This window comes from Arabidopsis thaliana (assembly GCF_000001735.4).
Source record: "Arabidopsis thaliana chromosome 1 sequence".
Classification (NCBI taxonomy): Eukaryota; Viridiplantae; Streptophyta; class Magnoliopsida; order Brassicales; family Brassicaceae; genus Arabidopsis; species Arabidopsis thaliana.
In genome coordinates this window covers 3,377,797-3,400,316 of record NC_003070.9, presented here as the reverse complement: position 1 = coordinate 3,400,316, position 22,520 = coordinate 3,377,797, and the positions used below count along the sequence as shown (strand labels likewise).

Below are 22,520 nucleotides of genomic sequence, written 5' to 3'. Positions count from 1 at the left end.
AAAATATATCTGGAGATGATTTATATAAAATTAATACAACATATAATTGGTAATATTATATTAGTTTATGGCATTCAAAGTTTGGGCAATGCAAATGTCCCATTAAGCTACATATTGTTATTGCAAATTTGGATAAAGATAGTTATGTTGGCTCTTTGAGTAATCTTTTGATCTGGATCGGATATAATATTTCTCACTCGCGTGTTCTTGTAACAATCTTCTTTAACTAGAATATTATTCGACCAAAGTTTGTGAAATTGATGGTGTAGTAGGCTCTTTGAGTAATAAGTGATAAGAATGATAAAATTTATAAACAAAATGAAAAGTATGGGCATATAAAAGTTTATTTAACACAGTATATTATTTAGACAAAATGTGCCTTTAGGTGTCCCAAACTCACCAGGAAATAAGGCCTAGAAGACAAAATAATATTGCAAAAACATCACTAATGTTAAGTGCCCACTCATACTAAAAGTCCCCACCCAACCAAGGAAACGGGCAAGATAAGGGAATTAGATTCAAGAGAATATAGTAAAGAAACCTAAAGGCTAAAGTTGTTCAATAATTCTCAACTTTAATTTGTTTTTAATTCATTGTATAATAATGTAAATCTGTAATTATAACTAGTGAATATATAATGCATCTTGCAAAGGTATTATTCTAATTGGTATTCTTCTCATGAGATTGTTCTGGAAGCCGATCAATTTATCTTTTTATATGTATATATAAGATAATTGGTGTTTATTTAAAATGTTGACACAAAAGAAAAGACGCTTCTCTTATAAAAATAAGAAAGAAAAAATAATTAAAAGAGATGCGACCGGCAAATAAATTCTGCAATGAGACAAAATAATTGATTCTATTTTTGTTTTGTAAGTTGTAACACATTACTAATTCCAAAATAAACAAAGTTGTAAAACTTGAATAACTAGCGACACCATCCTCGGAATGTAACATTGGAATATATAACATATAATAAGAGTAACTTTGTATAATTATGTCAATCTTGCGTGTTTGGAAATCAAGAAAATAAAACTTGAATTATAAGAATGGGCTAGTGAGAAATGAAAGGAACATAAAAAAGGGATTATACATCCACCCAAACTTTACAGCAATATTCCAGAATCTGAAGTCACATAAAACTCATAATTTCAAAATCATAGTATATCTCAGGATTTGAAAGAATCAACAACTTAACTAATTACCACATTTTCATACTGATAAAATGACTAAAAGATATGTATGACCTCTTTCTTATGAAGTGTTCTCATCTTGTTTGTTTTTTCTTTATCAAGGAAGTTTCAAATCATTTTGGGCCTGTATTTTTTCCCGCTAGGGGCCGACATGTAATCCATTTGTACATTTAAATGATAGCCGTACTTATACCATTTTATTAATGTTAAGAAAATGTGAGTGGAAACAATGAGCGTATGAAAACAAACAAAACAAAACTGAGACGAATATTTTTTTTGCGGTTTTTCGTGACTGCAATTCAATGTTCACATTTCGTGTGGTCCTGTGATGCATGACATGTTTGTTTTTTAGGTGGATTTGTGTTTGTCTTCCCTGATATGTAATTATCATTTAGTGGTTTCACTTCTTTGGTTTTATATCACTTGATTAGCTGCCAAAAACAAACCCAAATAAACATCACATCGTTACTCGTTAAAACAAAGATATTAACTTATAGTACTAATAATATATACAAATTTCTTAAACATGAAATACAAATTTAAACAAGCTAAGTGAAGCTGCCGGAGTTTTTATGGTTTCAATTGTTGCCACGCATATAAAGAAATGCCGTCTCGTCGACCACAATAAAGACTAATAACGTTTTCCCACCCGTTTAATACACGTGTCAACCTATAATTGGCAATTCTTCGCTATCTATCACCGCCATCAAATTCACCTACCCTCTTCCCTTCCATATAATAAGTAACAATACACCGATCTAACATAAAAACGCTTCAACGTGTCAAAACATTACATTTCCACTCTCACATTCAGACGCACCAATCCTCTGTTTTGGATTTTGAAGAGAAAATGGCAAGCAGCGACGTGAAGCTGATCGGTGCATGGGCGAGTCCCTTTGTGATGAGGCCGAGGATTGCTCTAAACCTCAAGTCTGTCCCCTACGAGTTCCTCCAAGAGACGTTTGGGTCTAAGAGCGAGTTGCTTCTTAAATCAAACCCGGTTCACAAGAAGATCCCGGTTCTGCTTCATGCTGATAAACCGGTGAGTGAGTCCAACATCATCGTTGAGTATATCGATGACACTTGGAGCTCATCTGGACCGTCCATTCTCCCTTCCGATCCTTACGATCGGGCCATGGCTCGGTTCTGGGCTGCTTACATCGACGAAAAGGTATTCTTCTTTTCTTCTTTCACTTGCTCATCAAGATTTTATTAATTAAGGTTTGTTCGCAACAAATAAATTTTTATCTATAGTGCAGAGTTTTTGCAAAGCAAATAGTTGTCTTAAGTGCTTTTGTGGTTACTAGTTAATATATATACGCAAAACATAGCATTTTGTGGTCTAAAATAAGTATGTGAATGGAAACGCAAATGTAAATATAAACAACTCAGGAAAATATGTTAGTTTCATTAATTACAATGTTAAGACTTAAGACATAAACTGATCTTTATTTTTCAATGTTGGACATTGATCAACATGAATGAAGTGGTTTGTCGCTCTAAGAGGTTTCCTAAAAGCCGGAGGAGAAGAAGAGAAGAAAGCTGTGATAGCTCAACTAGAAGAAGGGAATGCGTTTCTGGAGAAGGCGTTCATTGATTGCAGCAAAGGAAAACCGTTCTTCAACGGTGACAACATCGGTTACCTCGACATTGCTCTCGGGTGCTTCTTGGCTTGGTTGAGAGTCACCGAGTTAGCAGTCAGCTATAAAATTCTTGATGAGGCCAAGACACCTTCTTTGTCCAAATGGGCTGAGAATTTCTGTAATGATCCCGCTGTAAAACCTGTCATGCCCGAGACTGCAAAGCTTGCTGAATTCGCAAAGAAGATCTTTCCTAAGCCGCAGGCCTAAGTTGTTGGTGGACTAGGTTTTGTATTTGTGGGTTGGGTTCTTGCAAGAATAAATTAAGAGTGTTATTGTTTTTAGATGGCTTTATCTTTGTGTGTGAGTTTTAATCAGGCGTACGTTAAACGTTACGTATGTATCAGGTTTGGTGAATGATTTTATTTAGGTTATGTTGATTGAGAAGTATTTTTTTTTAATTATTGTATATATCTAACTCGCTAATTCCTAGAAGAATCAACAATCACGTGAATTGGTCCTATTGCCAGGATTTAATCGTTTCATTGTTGGCCACACTTCAATTTCTCACCACTCGTTTACAAGGCTGTACCACGTGTCGAAATTTAATTCGTATATCTTCATTATCCGTTACCTAAACCCTCTAATGGAAACCTACCCTCTTAAGCTTTCATACGATCTTCTTAACCCGCAAGCTTCCCTCTCTCTTCGAGTCGGTTCTTAATCTCCGGGATAAAATGGCGACCGAGGACGTGAAGCTGATCGGCTCATGGGCGAGTGTTTACGTCATGAGGGCGAGGATCGCTCTCCACCTCAAATCTATTAGCTACGAATTCCTTCAGGAGACGTATGGTTCAAAGAGCGAATTGCTCCTCAAATCAAACCCGGTTCACAAGAAGATGCCGGTTCTGATTCACGCTGACAAACCGGTGTGCGAGTCCAACATCATCGTTCATTATATCGACGAGGCTTGGAACTCTTCTGGACCTTCCATTCTCCCGTCCCATCCATACGACCGGGCCATTGCTCGGTTTTGGGCTGCCTACATAGACGATCAGGTTCATAGATTGTTCTTCACTTGCTCTTTTCACTTTGATTGCATGTAATAAAGTATACCGGGAATTAATGAGGGATTGATTTGGTTTTGATTGCTTTAATTTTGATACATCCCCAAAACTTTAGCGGTTCTTTTATGATTGTTATTGGTTTAATCCGGTTAATAATCTAGAATAACACGATATGACCGATTTAAACCGGATAGGGTTTGACTATAGTCCAGCTTCAACTAACTTTAATTTCTAGTTTATACGGATAGTTAGGTAATTAGTCAACTTTTATGTTGAAAGAAATTAGACATTTTGTTTATCTTCCTTACTATATATGACATAATCAAGTAAATCTTAAATCTTATATGTTCTGACTTAAATTTGATATGAATGGAAGTGGTTTATCTCTGTGAGAAGTATCCTAACAGCTCAAGGAGACGAAGAGAAGAAAGCAGCCATAGCTCAAGTTGAAGAAAGGACCAAGCTTCTGGAGAAAGCATTCAACGATTGTAGCCAAGGAAAACCGTTCTTCAACGGTGACCATATCGGTTACCTCGACATTGCCTTGGGGAGCTTCTTAGGTTGGTGGAGAGTCGTCGAGTTGGATGCCAATCATAAATTTCTTGATGAGACCAAAACTCCCTCTCTAGTCAAATGGGCAGAGCGGTTCTGTGATGATCCCGCTGTGAAACCTATAATGCCCGAGATTACAAAGCTCGCTGAATTCGCAAGGAAGCTCTTTCCTAAGCGGCAAGCATAAACTGGATTACTAGGATGTAAGTTATATAATAAGCACAGCCAAATATTTTTTTTATGTCTTTTGCATATTCGTTCATAATCTTGGAGTTATGAAAATATTGTAATCCATATTACCTCAGATCAAATTTTACATGAGTGTACCAAACATATAAACATTGATTATCGAAACCATGCTCTTTGTGATTTGCCATAACCTTTCTTTTTGTGAATTACCAAAATCACTTAGGTGATGTTCTCACCAAACTTTAACTTGGTATCCAGTCTGTGCATTTCCAAGATTGATATACACAATTACTAATTTAATACTCTAATTCTCTAGATTAATATAAGTGGTTTGGTCGATCGGTTTAATTATTGTATCTGTTTTTTTTGTCGGCTAAATAAAGTAATAATTCTTTCTTGTTTAACTTTAAGTACGAAACTAAAAATGTTTGTTTCTGTTTCATTAATTAAAAAAATACATCCAAATTTGTCCCAATATGTAACTTCTGATTAAGCAATCAAGAGAATTTTTGTCTAATAAAAAAAGAGGGGGATATGAAAATGATAGTGATCAAATTTTTTACCATTCACCACAAAGATGAAGTTAAAGATAAAGTAATAATAAATGCCACGTGGCTCCATTAAGAACAATTTTCTCATTCTCCTTTGTCATGTTCTTCTTCTACCTTACACGCACTCCACTCTTCGTTTCCTTTTTCTCTCTTCCAATTTCAGATTTTACTGGCAAAATATCTCGAATCCGATTCCTTTTTTCTCTTCTGCAATCTCTTTGAAATCTCAAGCTTCTCTTCAAAATTTCGATTACAGCTGAAGATTCTCTCGATTTTCTGGTTTTGACTTTTTTTTTGTTTGGTTTGGTGAAAGATTTGGATCAAATGGGGGTGGATTACTACAATGTTCTGAAAGTGAATCGAAATGCTAACGAAGATGATCTGAAGAAGTCTTACCGGCGAATGGCTATGAAATGGCACCCTGACAAAAACCCTACGAGCAAGAAAGAAGCTGAAGCTAAGTTCAAGCAGATCTCTGAAGCTTACGACGTCTTGAGCGATCCTCAGAGACGTCAGATCTACGATCAGTACGGAGAAGAAGGTCTTAAATCCACCGATTTACCTACTGCGGCGGAGACGGCGGCGCATCAGCAGCAGCGGAGCTACTCTTCTAGCAACTCTGAGTTTCGGTATTATCCGCGTGATGCTGAAGATATCTTTGCTGAGTTTTTCGGCGAATCCGGTGATGCTTTTGGCGGAGGGAGTAGCGGAAGGACACGTGGAGATGGCGGTGATGGTGGCGGTCGGAGATTTAAAAGTGCAGAAGCAGGGAGCCAGGCTAATAGAAAGACGCCGCCGACGAACAAAAAAACGACGCCGCCGGCGAATAGGAAGGCTCCGGCTATTGAGAGTAAATTGGCTTGCACATTGGAGGAGCTCTACAAAGGTGCAAAGAAGAAGATGCGAATTTCTCGCGTTGTTCCTGATGATTTTGGGTTAGTTTCTCATGATCCTGATCTCGTGAATGCCATTGGTCAATTTATTCCTTTGATTATAGTGAATGATTAGGTTATGCCATTTGCCCATATGATCTTCACAATAAGATTTTGTAGCTATTAGGTTCTCTAGAACTGTTGTTTTCTCTGTGATTGAGCTTCTGGTGAAACAAAATGAGCTTTGATTATGACCTTCTGATAAAATCTGTGTTACAGAAAGCCAAAGACAGTCCAAGAGATATTGAAGATAGACATAAAACCAGGTTGGAAGAAAGGCACAAAGATCACTTTTCCAGAGAAAGGCAACCAAGAACCTGGTGTCACTCCTGCGGATCTTATATTCGTGGTTGACGAGAAACCGCATTCGGTATTCAAGAGAGACGGTAACGATCTGATTCTCGAGAAGAAAGTCTCTCTTATAGATGCTTTAACCGGTCTCACCATTAGCGTAACGACTCTAGACGGGAGGAGCCTAACTATCCCGGTGCTGGATATCGTAAAACCGGGTCAGGAGATTGTGATCCCGAATGAGGGAATGCCTACTAAAGACCCTTTGAAGAGAGGAGACCTTAGAGTTACCTTTGAAATCTTGTTCCCGTCAAGGCTAACGTCAGAACAGAAGAATGACCTCAAGAGAGTTCTTGGTGGAAGCTGATGAGTTGACGTTTAGTTTTCAAGTAAGCTATTGATCTTCTTTAACAACGGATTCCACAGGAAGTTGCTAGTCATTTGAGTGTACATACATTTACGTTTTTCCTTTGTAAACTTGTGTTATAAGAAAAACAAGAAAACCCAAATCGAATAAGACTGGATATGCGGGATCTAATAATGGCTGCCACACACAGAACATATCGTTTTGAGGTAGAACTTGGCCTATTTGACTCTGTATGAGTAGTGAAAAGCAAAGATAGAAGCGAGAAGTTTTCTTGGTGTGAGTTGGTTTTGTGGCGATGCTCTTGTGTTACGTATTCTGGTTTCCCAAGGCCCTGTATATACAGTGAAGTATGTCTATCTGTTGGGTTACGTCTTTTCTGGAAACTGTGTAGCCTTGTAAAGGAGAGACGTTGAGATTCCTGTTTTGTTCTTCAAATTAGTGAGTGAAATATCTCGTTTGCTTTCTCATATTTGTTCAGCTCATGAGAATATTGCGAACGGAGAAGCAAGAGATTCAACAGAAGTGATTTGACCGAAATTTACTGACACAACATTAACGCCCTTACATGTTGTTACCGTAACATTTGTTCAATAGGCTCTGACTCAGTCGTGACAGGAAAAGATAATGAAAAGGTGCCTATGGGCCAGTTGACTCTTGAGTTGATATATCCATTGCCTTCGAATTATCCAGAGTTTTTATTTTTAGTCCTAGTCCTGTCATGTCTTTACGAGTACGTCACCTCTTATCTTCAAGTGTATGAAGATGAGTTCACACAATTTTGCTAATGAAATGTAATTATTTTCTTGTGGAAAAACTAAATAATTGCGCGTGAAAGAAAGAGAGAGGAACCTGCGTTTTAGTTTGTAAGCGTATGAATGGTGTCTAAGTCTTCTGCTTACGAAGTCAACGAATATAAAAGTTTCAAGATTACAATGAGTGATAGAATAAATACAAATTGGAAAAGAAGAAGAAAATACCATAAGCCAAAATGTCAAAGATACTGAAAACACATATACATGGTCTATTTGAGTCATCATAAAAAGATATAACCACTTGAAATCTCCCTCCCAGAGTAAGAACTTCCATACTTTGCTCTAGATTTCTTGAGAAAAGATGCAGCCGATCTTCCATGCGATCCTTAAAAATGACCTTCCAGCTTTTTTAGAGTTGGTAGAAGATAGTGAATCGTCTCTGGAGGAGAGAAACGAGGAAGAACACTTGAACAACACGGTTTTGCACATGGCTGCAAAGTTTGGTCACCGAGAACTCGTCTCCAAGATTATTGAGCTCCGACCTTCCCTCGTGTCTTCCCGCAACGCATACAGAAACACACCTTTGCATCTTGCTGCTATCCTTGGAGATGTAAACATAGTTATGCAGATGTTAGAGACTGGATTGGAAGTGTGTTCTGCACGCAATATCAACAACCACACACCACTCCACTTGGCTTGCCGTAGCAATTCCATAGAGGCTGCCAGACTCATCGCGGAAAAGACACAATCAATTGGCCTCGGTGAACTCATTCTCGCCATATCAAGTGGATCCACTAGTAAGTTTTTCTAGTGCGCGCTCAACATTTTTCGTAATCTTGTGTAAAAATCACTAGCTCACTACTACTGTGTTTGGATCCTTGAGCAGGTATCGTAGGGACTATACTGGAGAGATTCCCAGACCTAGCTAGGGAAGAAGCTTGGGTGGTTGAAGACGGCTCACAATCAACGCTACTGCATCATGCGTGTGATAAGGGAGACTTTGAACTGACAACTATATTGTTAGGGCTCGATCAAGGATTAGAAGAAGCACTTAACCCCAATGGTTTATCACCTCTGCATCTTGCGGTCCTCAGAGGCTCGGTTGTGATCCTGGAGGAGTTCTTGGACAAGGTTCCATTGTCTTTCAGCTCAATCACGCCGTCGAAAGAGACAGTCTTTCATCTCGCTGCTCGAAACAAAAATATGGATGCCTTTGTTTTTATGGCAGAGAGTTTGGGAATTAACAGCCAAATTCTTCTACAGCAAACCGATGAAAGTGGCAACACTGTCTTACATATTGCTGCATCCGTCTCTTTTGATGCTCCTGTGAGTAGTTTTCTGTGACGCTCTCTCCTTTAAATTTTTAGTTACAAAATTTGACTTCCCATGTACTCTATGTTAGGATTACATTACTAAAAGATGGCACATATTCTATTTATTAGTGGTGTTTCTTCTCATAATTCTTTTAGTGGTATTTCTTCTCACATATTTACTGAATAAATTGCAGCTTATACGTTACATTGTTGGTAAGAATATAGTAGATATCACGTCCAAGAACAAGATGGGTTTTGAAGCTTTTCAACTTCTCCCTCGAGAAGCCCAAGACTTTGAGTTGTTATCAAGGTGGCTGAGATTTGGTACCGAGACTTCACAAGAGCTGGATTCTGAGAACAATGTAGAACAACACGAAGGCTCTCAAGAGGTCGAGGTAATACGGTTGCTAAGGATTATAGGAATAAACACATCAGAGATAGCAGAGAGAAAGAGAAGCAAGGAACAGGAAGTGGAAAGAGGTCGTCAGAACTTGGAATATCAGATGCATATAGAAGCATTACAGAATGCAAGAAATACGATTGCTATAGTGGCAGTCTTGATTGCTTCAGTTGCTTATGCCGGTGGGATAAACCCTCCGGGGGGCGTCTACCAAGACGGGCCATGGAGAGGGAAATCCTTAGTGGGGAAAACAACGGCGTTTAAGGTCTTTGCGATATGCAACAACATCGCACTGTTCACGTCCTTGGGCATCGTTATTCTTCTTGTTAGCATCATACCTTACAAGAGGAAACCCTTAAAGAGATTATTGGTGGCCACGCATAGGATGATGTGGGTTTCTGTAGGTTTCATGGCGACGGCTTATATAGCGGCGTCTTGGGTGACCATACCGCATTATCATGGAACACAATGGTTATTTCCAGCAATTGTAGCCGTTGCTGGTGGAGCGTTGACCGTACTCTTTTTCTATCTCGGAGTTGAGACCATCGGTCATTGGTTTAAGAAGATGAATCGTGTAGGGGATAATATACCTTCCTTTGCAAGAACCAGTTCAGATTTAGCCGTCTCCGGAAAATCAGGCTATTTCACCTATTAAGAAAAACTGGTTTTCTAATTTCCCTGTAACCTGTGTAATTGTGTATGTGTAAAGTGTTGGATTAAGTCTTTCTTAGGAACTGTGTTATCTTGTAAAAAGAGACATTGTTTTGTTCTTCAAGTCAGTGAGTGAAATGTCTCGTTTGCTTTCTCCTATTGTTCGGCTCATGAGATTACTGCAAACCCTAAACATGAACCTAAAGGAGCAAGAGATTCACAGAACTAAATTAGATCAATGTTACGGACATAACATGAACAGAACAGAACAGAGATTACACTAGACAGTAACTCTTGTCTGAAACAATCTATTCTCACGTCTCAAGCTTTAAGTCAGCACACTGTAAGCAGGGATTTTCCGAATTCCAGCTTCTATCATGGCTTTCCTCATTTTTTCTGCTTCTGACCAATTGCTATCCAAAGCATTGAACGTCGACAATGCCACATACTGGCCACAGTGTTGAGGTTGCAGTCCAATAAGCTGTTTACCTACTGTATTTCCTAATTCAGTATTCTCATGAATCTTGCAAGCGCCCAAAAGAGCTCCGAGAACAGAAGCATCAGGCTCGAAGGGCAAACTTTGAATGAAATTGGCTGCGTCAACCAATAGTCCAGCTCTGCCAATGAGATCAACAACGCAACCGTAATGTTCTGATGTTGGAATGATCTTGTACTCGCTACATATAGAAGAGAACAACTGAATACCTAAATCCACAAGTTTAGATCGAGCACAAGCCGTGAGTATTGCAAGTAAAGTGATCCCATTCGGATGCACATAGCTTGATTTCATCATCTCAAACATCTCCAGCGCTTGCTTAGGTCTACCATTGGAGGCAAGAGCTGATATTATCGCATTCCAAGCGCAAACTTTCTTATCACGAATTTGATCAAAAATGGTCAATGCCATCTCCAAGTCACCGGCTTTTCCATACATATCAAGCAAAGCAGTACCCAAAGTTGTAGTAAGAATGATCTCTTTACTCATAACATATCCATGAATCTGCTTCCCCAGTCGAATACCTCCTTGATCAAAATTAGCACATGAAGAAAGTACACTTACGAAAGTAGCCTCGTTAGGTGTTATTACCGCACGCTCATTCTGTATCATCTCACCAAAAACCATTAAAGCTTTGGCGTGTAACCCTTTCTTACTAAACCCGTTGATAACAGTGGTCCAAGAGACCACATCAGTTACAGGCATTCTCTGAAAATACTCGAAAGCATAATCCATCTCTCCGTTTCTTCCACAAGCGTCAAGCAAACTGTTACAAGCTACAACACAAGGGTTTAAAATATCATCAAACATCTTCCTCGAGCTCTCCAAATCACCAACTTCACCATAGAACCGGACAAAAGAAGTCTGAACAAATGGATCCCATAGAAAACCCCGTTTAAGAGCTTGGCCATGTAAGGCAACGCCATAAGAAACAGAGAAAGATGAGCAAGCTGCTTTAATCAGAGAAGGGAAAGTGAGGTTATTTGGTTGGACATGGCTTGCAAGCATATGAGTGAAGAGAGCAAGAGAAGTCTTGTATTCTCCTGTAGTGAGATAGGATCGAATGAGAGTGTTGTAGACGCATTTCGTCTTCCATCTCGAAGCAACCAATGCGTTGCTGGTCAAAAGAACTGTGTGAATCTGCTTAATCTGGTTTGAGGAGTATAAGAAACGTTGGAGAAGATGAAGTGCGTCTTCAAGAGACAAACTGAAACTTGAGAAGGAAGTACAACGCATACAATTTGCACAAAGATTAAGCAATCTACAAAGCAAAACAAAAAGACGAGACCTCGTTGTAGAAGATGGAGAATGATTTTGAATTTCAATGAGAAAGTTACAAATCAAATATCTGAAAGTGGAGAAATTGTCAATCGGCTTGAGCTACAAGAGGATGAAAGTTTTCTGATTTCGAGAGCTCCGGCGAGCAATTTGGAGTCTCCGAGGTCAATAGGTGAACCAACTAGGGGTCTCCGGTTTAGTATGGTTTAATCCATTTTTATTTCGATTTCTTCACTATACCGTTTCGGTTCAAACTAACCGAATTTGCACCCCTAAATTAAATTCTGTTTCCACCACCGTGAAGCCAGAGGTTAACGCTACCGGGAAAAAAATGGAGCAAGCAAACGAAAAGGAAGAAGAAGAGCGACACGAAGAAGCGGCGGGAGAGAAGGAAAGTTTTGAAGAGAGTAAAGAGAAAGCGGCGGAGATGAGTCGTAAGGAGAAGCGAAAAGCGATGAAGAAATTGAAGAGGAAGCAAGTGAGGAAGGAGATTGCGGCGAAGGAGAGGGAGGAAGCGAAGGCTAAGTTAAACGATCCGGCGGAACAGGAGAGATTGAAGGCGATTGAGGAAGAGGATGCGCGGAGGAGAGAAAAGGAGTTGAAGGACTTTGAGGAGAGTGAAAGAGCTTGGAGAGAAGCTATGGAGATCAAGAGGAAGAAAGAGGAGGAAGAGGAAGCGAAGCGGGAAGAGGAAGAGAGGCGTTGGAAGGATCTAGAAGAGTTGAGAAAGCTTGAGGTAGTGTGCTTTGTTGATTGTTGTCAATTTCTTATTCATATCGTGTTAATGCTATATCGAGCTCACTTTTGTGCTTCTCTTGGTAGGCTAGTGGGAATGATGAGTGTGGTGAGGATGAGGATGGTGAATATGAATATATCGAAGAAGGACCTCCAGAAATTATATTCCAGGGAAATGAGATCATTCTCAAAAAGAACAAAGTGAGAGTTCCAAAGAAATCGGTTGTTCAGGTCGATGGACACGAGGTAATTGACCATCATCTAGGTGAACATACCATCTTCAGTGTTTTGATTTTTGTGTAGAGTTCCAATGCGGAGTTTGTTTTGCAGATTTCTGACAGGCCTACTTCAAATCCTCTACCTCCGGGAAGTGAAGCTTCAGCCAATTATCAGAATGTTAGTTCTGCGCAACAGATATTGGAGAGTGTTGCACAAGAAGTACCCAACTTTGGAACTGAGCAGGTGCTTGTTGTATCCCTTGATTGAGATGGTATTAGTTTTATGTATCATTCTTATGTTCCTTTTAGTAATTTGGCTTTGTTTGTTCTCTCATTCTCCAGGATAAAGCTCATTGTCCTTTCCATTTGAAAACTGGAGCTTGTCGGTTTGGCCAGCGTTGCAGCAGAGTTCATTTCTACCCCAATAAATCGTGCACTCTACTTATGAAGAACATGTATAATGGTCCTGGTATTACTTGGGAACAGGATGAGGGGCTTGAGGTCTGTAACCGCTGTCATCTCCTGATGCTAGTATCCTGATAATTATTAGTTCTTCTCTATTACAGTATTACTCTCGGCTTTCATTATCTGAATCAAACTTACTACAGTTCCTCTGCCTCTTTTCTGTTTTGTTTTGTTTTGCTGCGTGCTCTTGAATTTACAGAATTCTGCGGTTTGTTTCTTTATTCTCGTTACTATCTTCTTTAACTTACATCAGACATTGATGGTTTCCCTTCAGTGGAGGTGCATGATTATAACCTGGGCGGGATTGGAGTTGCGGTTCACTTCTTTGTATCCTACCTGATTGATAGATTAGTTATTATGTGATTGCTATCTCGATCACAGAAACTATGGGCCTTTGTATTTGTGCCCTCTCTTGCCTTGATAGCAGTACTAGAGACAAACTTAGTTTAACTTGGTGTTTGTATATTTGTAGCTATAGATTTCTAGAATGTTTTGTCAATTTCCCACTTGTTTGTTGGTGTCTTATATCTTGTTCTTTGAGTGTCTTCTAATTTGCTCGTGGGAGCGACAAATGATTTATCGCAGAATTGCTTGATTTTCCTAAATTAAGAACAGAACAGTGTCTTTTCATGCATGCTGGCTGCTTTGGGCTTGTAGTATCTGAACAGAAACTAATGCAGTTATAATTTAGTAAGGCTGTAGCTATCCTGGTATACTTGATGTTAAAACTAGCATCACCTGCATTATATTTACCTGGCTTCCTTGGTTTTAGTTACTTACTTTAATTTACTCTCTTTCTCTTTTCCCGCCTTCCTTGCAGTATACAGATGAGGAGGCTGAACTCTGTTATGAAGAATTTTATGAAGATGTTCATACAGAGTTCCTAAAGTATGGAGAACTTGTTAATTTCAAGGTCTGTCGATTCTCTTCTGCTCCCTCTCCTCCCTTTCCTTCATTTCCTCTTCCTCCTCTTTTTTTCTTACTTTCCATTATCAGCCATAGATTCATTTTATACCAAATCCGAATGTATGTTCTTGAATCTGCAAGCAACACTAGAGGCTAGCCATTTTGAAAATTAGTGATTCCGGGCATCTTTTATTCACTATCAAATGACCAGCTGTATCTTTGAGAATAAACCTGTTGGTAGATATGTGTTGTCTCCCGACTTTTTGTCCCACCCTTTCTTTTCTCAAAAACAAAATTTCATATCCATTTCAGGTGTGTAGAAATGGCTCATTCCATTTGAAGGGCAATGTATATGTCCACTACAGATCACTAGAATCAGCTATTCTTGCTTACCAGTCCATTAATGGTCGATACTTTGCGGGTAAACAGGTACACTGTTTCTCTGGAGACGTTTACCACTTCCTTTCATTGAAAAATGTGATTAACGATTTCGTCTAGTGGACCTTCCTCTGTAATATTGGCACTAGTTTGTCAGATCTTTGGTAGCACACATCATATTTGCGTCTTCACTATTTGTATCTTCGTGGCATAATGTTGGAGACCCATATCTAGGTTTCAGTTATCTTAGCCTTTGTGTAGGACGTTTTGTCAGAGGTCTCATCTTTCCGATCTGTGGCAGTTTTTGTTAACATCTATTGGTTGAATATAGGTCTTGGTGTATCGTAGAATAGAATGTCAAAGGATTTGTGTTACTTTGCTGATGTGTACTTTGAGGCTTGATTTCTGATACTTTCAGCTTGCTGACATTTATATCCATGATAATTACACATCCTCATCAGGTGAATTGCGAGTTTGTCAACATCTCAAGATGGAAAGTTGCCATATGTGGGGAGTACATGAAGTCCAGGCTTAAAGTATGACTCTTCATCATTTGAGATTCCAACTTCTTGCTTATCTCTAGTTCATGATTTTCATCTACTTTTCAGACTTGTTCTCGTGGATCTGCCTGCAATTTTATCCATTGTTTCCGAAATCCTGGTGGAGACTATGAATGGGCTGACCATGACAGACCACCTCCAAGATTCTGGATTCACAAAATGACCTCTTTATTTGGTTATTCAGATGAAAAGCACATGGAACATGAATCTTCAGGGTCGTTAAATGATTCAATATCAGATCTATCAACAGATTCACACAGGTAGGTTGCTTTATATTTGGAATTCTAACTTTTGAGGATCCTCATCTTTAACTAACTTATCAGCGTATTTCCTACTTAATTTGGTTATGGAGCGTCATGCTCATGTGTTTTGTTTCCATGTCAGGCAACCTTCAAGAAGATCTAGATCGAGGGACCATGATCATGCTAATGTTGGATCTACGCCTTCTTATAGGAGCCGTAAATATCATGGTGATACTCAGGACAGCACTCGTGAAGACAAGCTTCGCAGGCATGCCGAGAACTGTCATGATGGTGATGACAGTCCGAGCAGAGATGGTAGTTTAGAGAGGGAGATGTATAAAGAGCGACGGTATGCTAAGGACACATTGCATCGTGATAGCAGATGGTCTGAACACTCTCCTGGACATCGGGTGGGAAGGAAGAGAATCCATGGGAGGTATTCTGATGATGATTCTGCTGATGGAGATGACTATGGTAGGAGAGGGACGGGTCACAAACGAAAACCCAGAAGAGGGACAGATTCAGGAGTACAAGAACAGATGGACAATGAAAAGGACAGAAAAACCCACAGGAGTTCAAGAAAACACAGCAGGGAAGGGTCATCAGCTGATAAAGAGGAGGGTCATGAACATGATAGGGTTCATACAGTTTCTGACAAGTCGCATAGAGAAAGATCGAAGCATCGACATGAAAGAAGTAGCTCAAGATATTCACACGAGGAAGATTCAACTGAGAGTAGACATCATCAGCACAAAGAATCAGACAAGAAGAGAAGTGTAGAGACTAGTCCCGTAGGATATCAGTCAGATAAAGATAGGGACAGAAGCAAACAGAGACAGAGATACAAGAGCGATGATCCAGAGTCTGATCAAAGCAGGAAAGGAAAACGACAAAGTGAAGAGAATTCAGATAGAGAAACACACAAAGAGAGACGTCATCGCCATAGAAAAAGAAGACGGACACAAAACTCAGACGACCAGAATCCTAAGGAATCAGAGGAAGTGGAAGAAGAGATTGAGCGTTGGAGACCAGTGTGATCTCAGAACGAAACAAAACAAGAGATGTTCTTGTGACTTGTTCTCTCATCTGTAAATATTTTAGTTTGATCTACTTATATATTAAAAGAGATTTTTGGTAAAAATCGAATTGAGTTTTATAACAGTTAAAAAAGTATAATTTGGTAATACACCTTGGCAACATAATAAGAATTTTAATACTAGTTATGCTAAGGTAAATAAATGAAATAAAAAAGTCTGTATGTATACATATTCTTCGCGGCACATTTTGTCATTTTGAGACGAGAGAAAGAGAAGGTAATCGGCCACGATGACGATGGCGACGCCTTTCAGTGGGGCTGCGAACTCTATTGTGGCGGCGAGGACCGTTCTGATAACGGGAGTGAGCAAAGGTCTGGGAAGAGCCCTAGCTCTCGAGCTGGCCAAGAGGGGTCACACTGTGATAGGATGCGCTCGTAGTCAAGAGAAGCTCACCGCTCTTCAATCGGAGCTTTCCTCTTCGACCAATCATCTCCTCCTCACCGCTGATGTGGTAATTGCCGCTCTTCCGACTCCCGTGCTTGATTTCTTCCGTGTTCTGTGTGAAATTTGATGCTAGTTATCTGTAATTAAGAAACTTTCTGGGCGCTGATGATTGATAATATTTTTTGTTCCACAAAAATGTGTGATGTCAAATGAATTGGAAGTTGCCCAAGTTTTGATAAAGATAGTTTTATTGGACTTGGATGAATCGTTGCTTTCCTGGTGAATTTGTTGTTCAGCAACGGCCTAATTTATTTTTCATTTGAGTTCGGTTTTTGAAGTGAGGAAGATTTATGGTCTTATGTTTGCAGAAATCAAACAGCAGTGTCGAAGAAATGGCACACACAATTGTGGAGAAGAAGGGTGTCCCAGATATCATAGGTATATTTACATATTTCTTGACACTTTGCGTCTGAGAGTCTTCAACCTTTGTCTCAAGAAAACAACTTTCAAGTCTCTGCCTTTTGTGCACCTGCTAGTTGTTTTGGATTGTTTTGATTGTTCCTCAAGTGTTTGGTAGCCGTTGTAATATAGGTGCTTTCTTTGCTCTAGGTATATATTTTCATTGGTAGATTGAACCCTGAGATAGACGCTCTACCCCATCTTCAGTTGTTTCTATTGTTGTCATCTAAGAATTCATTTCATTTTTCTCGAGGTTGATATCTGTAAATTGTAGGTTTGATGGTTACATGATCAACATCTCCTGCACATTCTGGGCACATTGCTTCTTTGCATCGTTTTACTGTAAATTTTGAACTCTTAGATGTTGGTATATGCATGTTGCAGTTAACAATGCTGGTACCATCAATAAGAACAGCAAGATTTGGGAAGTCTCTGCTGAAGATTTTGACAATGTCATGGATACAAACGTTAAAGGAGTTGCAAATGTGCTGCGCCATTTTATCCCTTTGATGCTCCCACGCAAGCAAGGAATTATTGTAAATATGTCTTCTGGATGGGGAAGATCTGGTGCTGCCCTGGTGAGTTTCAATCTTCACTTGCTTGAACCACGAGCTGTTATCGTGTGTTTTGTTCTTGTAGTTACAGAAAGGTAACAAAGTCAACTGAAACAAACATAGGGCACTATTGATATCTAGATATGCGATATTATTGAGCTAGACTTTGTCCGAATTCAGTAAGGATGTTAGATACTCTTTTCCCCTGATATTAGAGTATACACTCCTAAATTATCATACATGGATGGTAATGCTATAGCTTCACCTGGAAGGTCTAAGTAAGTTACTTGGTCCTTGTGCGGCTGTACCATAGTCTGCAAAACCTAGAATCATTCTATTAACCGTCTTCATGTTGGCCGAGCACTTTTCTGGTATTCACCTCTTGAATATGTAGATAACCTTAGTGCTGATAGGCTCCTTATATATTCGGAATTTTTGCACTCATGATTTGGCAATATCAAACCTGATCCCAAAGAGGTTAACTTTTAAAACCAAAACTGTATCTGCAGGTTGCACCTTACTGTGCATCAAAATGGGCGATTGAGGGTTTAAGCCGAGCAGTGGCAAAGGAAGTAGTTGAAGGAATGGCAGTAGTTGCATTAAATCCAGGCGTGATCAACACAGAATTACTCACTTCCTGCTTCGGGAACTCAGCTTCCTTGTATCAAGCTCCTGATGCTTGGTAAGAAACATTTAACTTCCTCTGATTATTGACACATTAAAAAAATGTGTAACCTTGCCCTTATCTGTAAGGTTTATAATTAGCTAGAAATCTTTTTTTTGAGGATTCTAATACTGAGCCATGATCCTGCTCTGTTTGATCTGTCCGATTCTGTTTTTCTTCTTCTTAAGAATCTATTGCCTGAAACTCTAAACCTGTGTTATGTGATGTCAAATGTAACAGGGCTGTGAAGGCTGCGACGATGATTCTGAATCTTACAGCGGGTGACAATGGCGGATCTCTCACAGTCTAACAACTAATAAAGCTACTCATTTATTTTCAATTAGAGTGTTATGGATAAGGTTAGAAATAACAAACGTAAAACCAAATGAAACAGACTACAAATGATTAGAAAATGGGCCATTAGTTTCATAATTACTCCTAATTTGTGTTTATTGTTTGTTTCCAAGTGGGATGCACAAACCTTGAAGACCTAGCATCTAATTACAATCGTGGGCGTTTCTATTCTTTTCCAATAATGACGGTTATAATTTGCAAGAAAAAAGATTCATACAATGATAACAATTGGTCCCTTTATAATATGTAAATTAAAACTCCAGCAATTATTAATGATCAGTGAAATAAAGGCAGAGACTAGAAATCAAAAGAAAAATTAAGCAACGTAACCGACCCAGATTCTAAAATTTATTTTCTAAAATATAAAAAAATATAAAATTACAAAAATATCTTTAGCAAAATTTACTAATAATTTTGTTTTATTTATATTTAAAACAACAATCAGTTTTATTTATTTGTCAACACAAAAAAAAAAATTGAATTTTAAAATATTTGATGTAACTAACTAACAATTTTCCATATAATTTTATTTTGAATATATTTATAAAGGAAAATATTGTTACAAGACAAAGAAGAAAAAAAGAATTATAGGTTTGGAGTTAGATTGATTTTTTATATATAATGTGACAAAGTGATCAACTTTAAAATATTTGTTTTTGATAATATCATGTTAGATTTTAATATTTAAAATATATAAACTTTCTTTATCTTAAAATAGTAAAATAATAATTAAGATTTTAAATTAAGTTTATTCTTTTTTTTCAAAAATTTGTATTTAATTTTAATTAATTAAAAATAATCTTTTTGTTTTAAATCTGAACCGAAAAATCATTTAACATATTTAAAATTATATTATTATTTAAAAAATAGGATAGAGTATAATTTTCAAACAAAAACTCAAAAATATGACAATTTTCAAAATTATCCTATAAGTTATAACGATCAGTATTGTAATTGCATCAAGGTTATGATAGTTGTAAGTGCTTTAAAATTATGATAAGCAAGTACTATGTATTTATTGCAGGATCAACGATAACATTATAACTATTGCAATTTAAAAAAAAAAAAAAAACTATTGCAATTTCCAAGTATAAAAAAATTCAAAACATCTAAAAACCACAATTGATCACTCATAGCTGTCTCCAAACAATCAACTCTCTTCTCTACATTTCGTCCAACGTGAATAACAAATGCCGAGAAAATCCAAAAATAGTAAAACAAAAGTAAGTAAAAAGCTTCCAAATCCAAAACTTGATAGATAATCCTCAAACCGTTCATCATCTGCATAGTCCCCCTGCAGAAACCCAATGCGCCATATTATCATCTCTTTTTGCTACAGCTTGCTAACCACAATGTTTTATATGAGTCATATAATAAAAGTACAAGTGAAGGACACATAAGCTTGATATATAGAGATATGCATGGCTTATACTAATGAGCCCTTGTTACCTGATCACTGGTTTCAACGCCTTTGGTTTTTTCCATTGCCTCTTTTCCCTGAAAACAAGTGTTTTGGTTTAAGAGATGGTATAACTCTGTCTGCTTCTCCACGACGTGCAGCCTTGTCCCTCTTTCTGTGAGATTTGTGTCCAATCTTAATTGCCTTAATCTTCTGTGAAGAATCTTTGAAGCCTTCACCAGGTACAACCTCATGTGGTGGCCTTGACACTGATCTTGATCTTGACAAAGATCTTGATTTAGATCTCAGACACATCTTCTTCTTCTTATGTTGCTCATCATCATTCACATCCACATCCATTGCATCGTTACTCAAATCATCATACCTTTCCCTCTTTCTGCCTCTAGACTTGCTTCTTGCACGGTTCAAAGCAGAAGACGGATCAAGACCAAGAGATGATAACTCTCTACCCATTCTCTTCCTTGTAAACTTCTTATCCTTGTCAAACTTTCTTGGAACAGCTGCTCTGTTTTGTGCATTGCTCTTCTTAAGTCTACTCTCTTCAATAAGCAAAGCTTTCTTCTTACGAATAGCAGCCAAATCATTCTTCTCCTTCTCTGTAAGTTCTTCGCCTTCAATCTCAAAACCAACTTCTTCTTCCTCTGCCTTCCTAAGACTTTCTTCACTTGTCAATTCCTCAAGCCTATTCAAGATGTCTGAATCAACAAAATCAGCAACATTATGACAGTCACAGATCTCAGGTATTATATCATCCTTCCATTCTTCTTTAGCCAAAATGTAGTTCTTCTTTAGACTAGCAGAATAAACCCCAGCTCCACCATTTTCATCTTCCAAATCCTTCTCGGTCTTTCGCTTCTCCTTTTCACCAGCTACCTGAGGTATACAAGGGAGCCTTTCTTGGTCATCACGACTCTTCGGCATCGCCACATGGAACCTGTTCAAGTGATCACCGATCTTTTTCGATTTCATCTTCGCCGCTACCCTCTGATCTAACAGCCTCTGTCAAGCAGCATTCCTCACTGACATCACACCTTCTTCAGTCAAAGTACTCATCTCCAAAATCACTGCTTCTTCACTTGCTCCCATTTCAGTCTTCATAGCTTCATCTTTCATCTCTTCAATAAGTTTCCTATCTTCTTCAGATAAGTTCTCCATAGGCATCAAATCAGTCTTGTTGCAGACAATCACCAACGGTTTGTTCTTGAACACAGACTTTATGTTGTGAAAAAGAGAAGCCTGCTGAGCAATGGTGTAACCACAAGAACCCGAAATATCAAGAAAGAACAAAACAGCAGCTCGGATATGAGCCAACGCGGTGATGCTACACAATTCAATGATATTACGGTCTTCAATTTCCCTATCCAAAAGCCCCGGTGTATCAATCACCTGATACCTCAAACACTTGTAATCAGTATGACCAAGAAAGAGTGACTTTGTTGTGAAAGCATATGGCTGAACAGCTACGTCAGCTCTTGTAACTTTGTTCATAAAAGAACTCTTTCCCACATTAGGACATCCACAGATCAAGAGAGTTCGAGTGTTTGGATCAATCGAAGGAAGCCTTGCAATGTGTTGCCTAACCTGTTCAAGATAAGCCAAACTAGGACCAATACCTTTCATAACAGTACACATACGCCCAAGAGCAGCCACTTTTAAGCACTTGCATCGGTACAGAGAATCACCATGCTTCAATAGCTTCACATAATCCATGGCGATTTTGCTGATCTTGTTCTTCGCAGTATTGACTTGACCAAGAGCGAGCTTGTAGTGATCTTTATTGTAAAGCACATGAAGAAGATCTTCATAGAAGGGTTGAATTTCCTTGAGGCGAGGAAACTCGTCGATAATGGCAGAGAGCTTCTCGTTAAAGTTTGATTCTGTGAACTTCACTTTCCGCATGTAGAAGCTACGGAGTTTGCAAATCCTGTCACCCTTGTGGACAACAGTTGGTGTCTGCCGCTGAGTGCGGGAAAGAACGATATCAACAAACTGTTTTCCGTTTGGCACAACTGTTATCTTCTTGAAATTATATTTCACCATTGTTTTTGCTTCTTTAATCTGCACGAAATTGATACACTTAGTGACATTAGAGAGACCAAAAGGACAACAAGTAGAGACGATGGTCATTTGGTCCAAACAGATTCTAAAACTTGGATTCCTAATCTTAAAACGTTAACTAAATCAATTTCGATTGCTAATCTTATAACAATGCTATTATAGCTCGACAAATTCTAGCTGCCGTGCATAACTATATAACAAGAACAAGTTAGGTTTATCAATCTAACTTCGAGATCCACACAAACCTTCGTCAATGAAGACAAGAGATAGCTCACCTTACTAAAAGGTGAATGAGATCGAGACGGTGGAGTAGCCTATAACAGACAGAGACAGAGAACGTTAATTTGTCTGCCCTAATTTAAAGCAGACACGTTAATTAGGGCTAGAAGGGTTCCTTTCCCAAGTTTCGCGAAA

The 22,520-nt window shown here is 38.5% G+C and overlaps 8 protein-coding genes across 12 annotated transcripts; 6 read left to right on the top strand and 2 right to left on the bottom strand.

The window, feature by feature from the left end:
* Positions 1 to 1,958: 1,958 nt before the first annotated feature.
* ERD9 (Glutathione S-transferase family protein) lies at positions 1,959 to 3,434 on the top strand. Its single transcript, NM_100911.6, has 2 exons — positions 1,959 to 2,364; positions 2,681 to 3,434. Exons 1-2 carry the CDS (start codon positions 2,044 to 2,046, stop codon positions 3,041 to 3,043), a joined length of 684 nt encoding a protein of 227 aa, NP_172508.4. The 5' UTR covers positions 1,959 to 2,043; the 3' UTR covers positions 3,044 to 3,434.
* GSTU18 (glutathione S-transferase TAU 18) lies at positions 3,364 to 4,766 on the top strand. Its single transcript, NM_100910.5, has 2 exons — positions 3,364 to 3,831; positions 4,217 to 4,766. The coding sequence occupies exons 1-2, from the start codon at positions 3,511 to 3,513 to the stop codon at positions 4,577 to 4,579; spliced, it is 684 nt and encodes a 227-aa protein (NP_172507.1). The 5' UTR covers positions 3,364 to 3,510; the 3' UTR covers positions 4,580 to 4,766.
* A 369-nt stretch (positions 4,767 to 5,135) lies between these two features.
* On the top strand, positions 5,136 to 7,374 carry AT1G10350 (DNAJ heat shock family protein). The gene is made up of 2 exons (NM_100909.4): positions 5,136 to 6,067; positions 6,284 to 7,374. Exons 1-2 carry the CDS (start codon positions 5,457 to 5,459, stop codon positions 6,720 to 6,722), a joined length of 1,050 nt encoding a protein of 349 aa, NP_172506.1. The 5' UTR covers positions 5,136 to 5,456; the 3' UTR covers positions 6,723 to 7,374.
* Positions 7,375 to 7,683: 309 nt separating this feature from the next.
* Positions 7,684 to 9,995, top strand: AT1G10340 (Ankyrin repeat family protein). Of its 2 annotated transcripts, none has more exons than NM_100908.3 (3): positions 7,684 to 8,271; positions 8,361 to 8,800; positions 8,982 to 9,995. In NM_100908.3, the coding sequence occupies exons 1-3, from the start codon at positions 7,836 to 7,838 to the stop codon at positions 9,840 to 9,842; spliced, it is 1,737 nt and encodes a 578-aa protein (NP_563867.1). In that variant the 5' UTR covers positions 7,684 to 7,835; the 3' UTR covers positions 9,843 to 9,995. The 2 variants fall into 2 exon arrangements, with proteins under 2 accessions (NP_563867.1, NP_849631.1); NM_179300.1 differs by having other exon boundaries at positions 7,793 to 8,259.
* A 171-nt stretch (positions 9,996 to 10,166) lies between these two features.
* AT1G10330 (Tetratricopeptide repeat (TPR)-like superfamily protein) lies at positions 10,167 to 11,718 on the bottom strand (the record flags this gene model as incomplete). The annotated part of the gene is made up of 1 exon (NM_100907.2): positions 10,167 to 11,718. The coding sequence occupies exon 1, from the start codon at positions 11,568 to 11,570 to the stop codon at positions 10,167 to 10,169; it is 1,404 nt and encodes a 467-aa protein (NP_172504.1). The 5' UTR covers positions 11,571 to 11,718.
* A 222-nt stretch (positions 11,719 to 11,940) lies between these two features.
* Positions 11,941 to 16,199, top strand: AT1G10320 (Zinc finger C-x8-C-x5-C-x3-H type family protein; the record flags this gene model as incomplete). 2 transcript variants are annotated; one of them, NM_001331898.1, is made up of 9 exons in its annotated part: positions 11,941 to 12,348; positions 12,435 to 12,593; positions 12,678 to 12,809; positions 12,908 to 13,066; positions 13,851 to 13,943; positions 14,249 to 14,365; positions 14,776 to 14,850; positions 14,923 to 15,134; positions 15,259 to 16,199. In NM_001331898.1, 9 exons carry the CDS (start codon positions 11,944 to 11,946, stop codon positions 16,151 to 16,153), a joined length of 2,247 nt encoding a protein of 748 aa, NP_001323006.1. The 2 variants fall into 2 exon arrangements, with proteins under 2 accessions (NP_001323006.1, NP_172503.1); NM_100906.1 differs by having other exon boundaries at positions 11,944 to 12,348; positions 12,651 to 12,809; positions 15,259 to 16,153.
* Positions 16,200 to 16,313: 114 nt separating this feature from the next.
* AT1G10310 (NAD(P)-binding Rossmann-fold superfamily protein) lies at positions 16,314 to 18,870 on the top strand. The gene is made up of 5 exons (NM_100905.4): positions 16,314 to 16,664; positions 16,966 to 17,035; positions 17,441 to 17,634; positions 18,120 to 18,292; positions 18,515 to 18,870. Exons 1-5 carry the CDS (start codon positions 16,443 to 16,445, stop codon positions 18,582 to 18,584), a joined length of 729 nt encoding a protein of 242 aa, NP_563866.1. The 5' UTR covers positions 16,314 to 16,442; the 3' UTR covers positions 18,585 to 18,870.
* Positions 18,871 to 19,902: 1,032 nt separating this feature from the next.
* Positions 19,903 to 22,439, bottom strand: AT1G10300 (Nucleolar GTP-binding protein; the record flags this gene model as incomplete). 3 transcript variants are annotated; one of them, NM_001331897.1, is made up of 3 exons in its annotated part: positions 19,903 to 19,922; positions 20,078 to 21,047; positions 21,069 to 22,175. In NM_001331897.1, the coding sequence occupies 2 exons, from the start codon at positions 22,173 to 22,175 to the stop codon at positions 20,091 to 20,093; spliced, it is 2,064 nt and encodes a 687-aa protein (NP_001322862.1). The 3 variants fall into 3 exon arrangements, with proteins under 3 accessions (NP_001322862.1, NP_001322861.1, NP_172501.1); NM_001331896.1 differs by lacking the exon at positions 19,903 to 19,922 and adding an exon at positions 22,352 to 22,439 and having other exon boundaries at positions 20,091 to 21,047; positions 21,069 to 22,106; NM_100904.1 differs by lacking the exon at positions 19,903 to 19,922 and having other exon boundaries at positions 20,091 to 21,047.
* Positions 22,440 to 22,520: the final 81 nt, after the last annotated feature.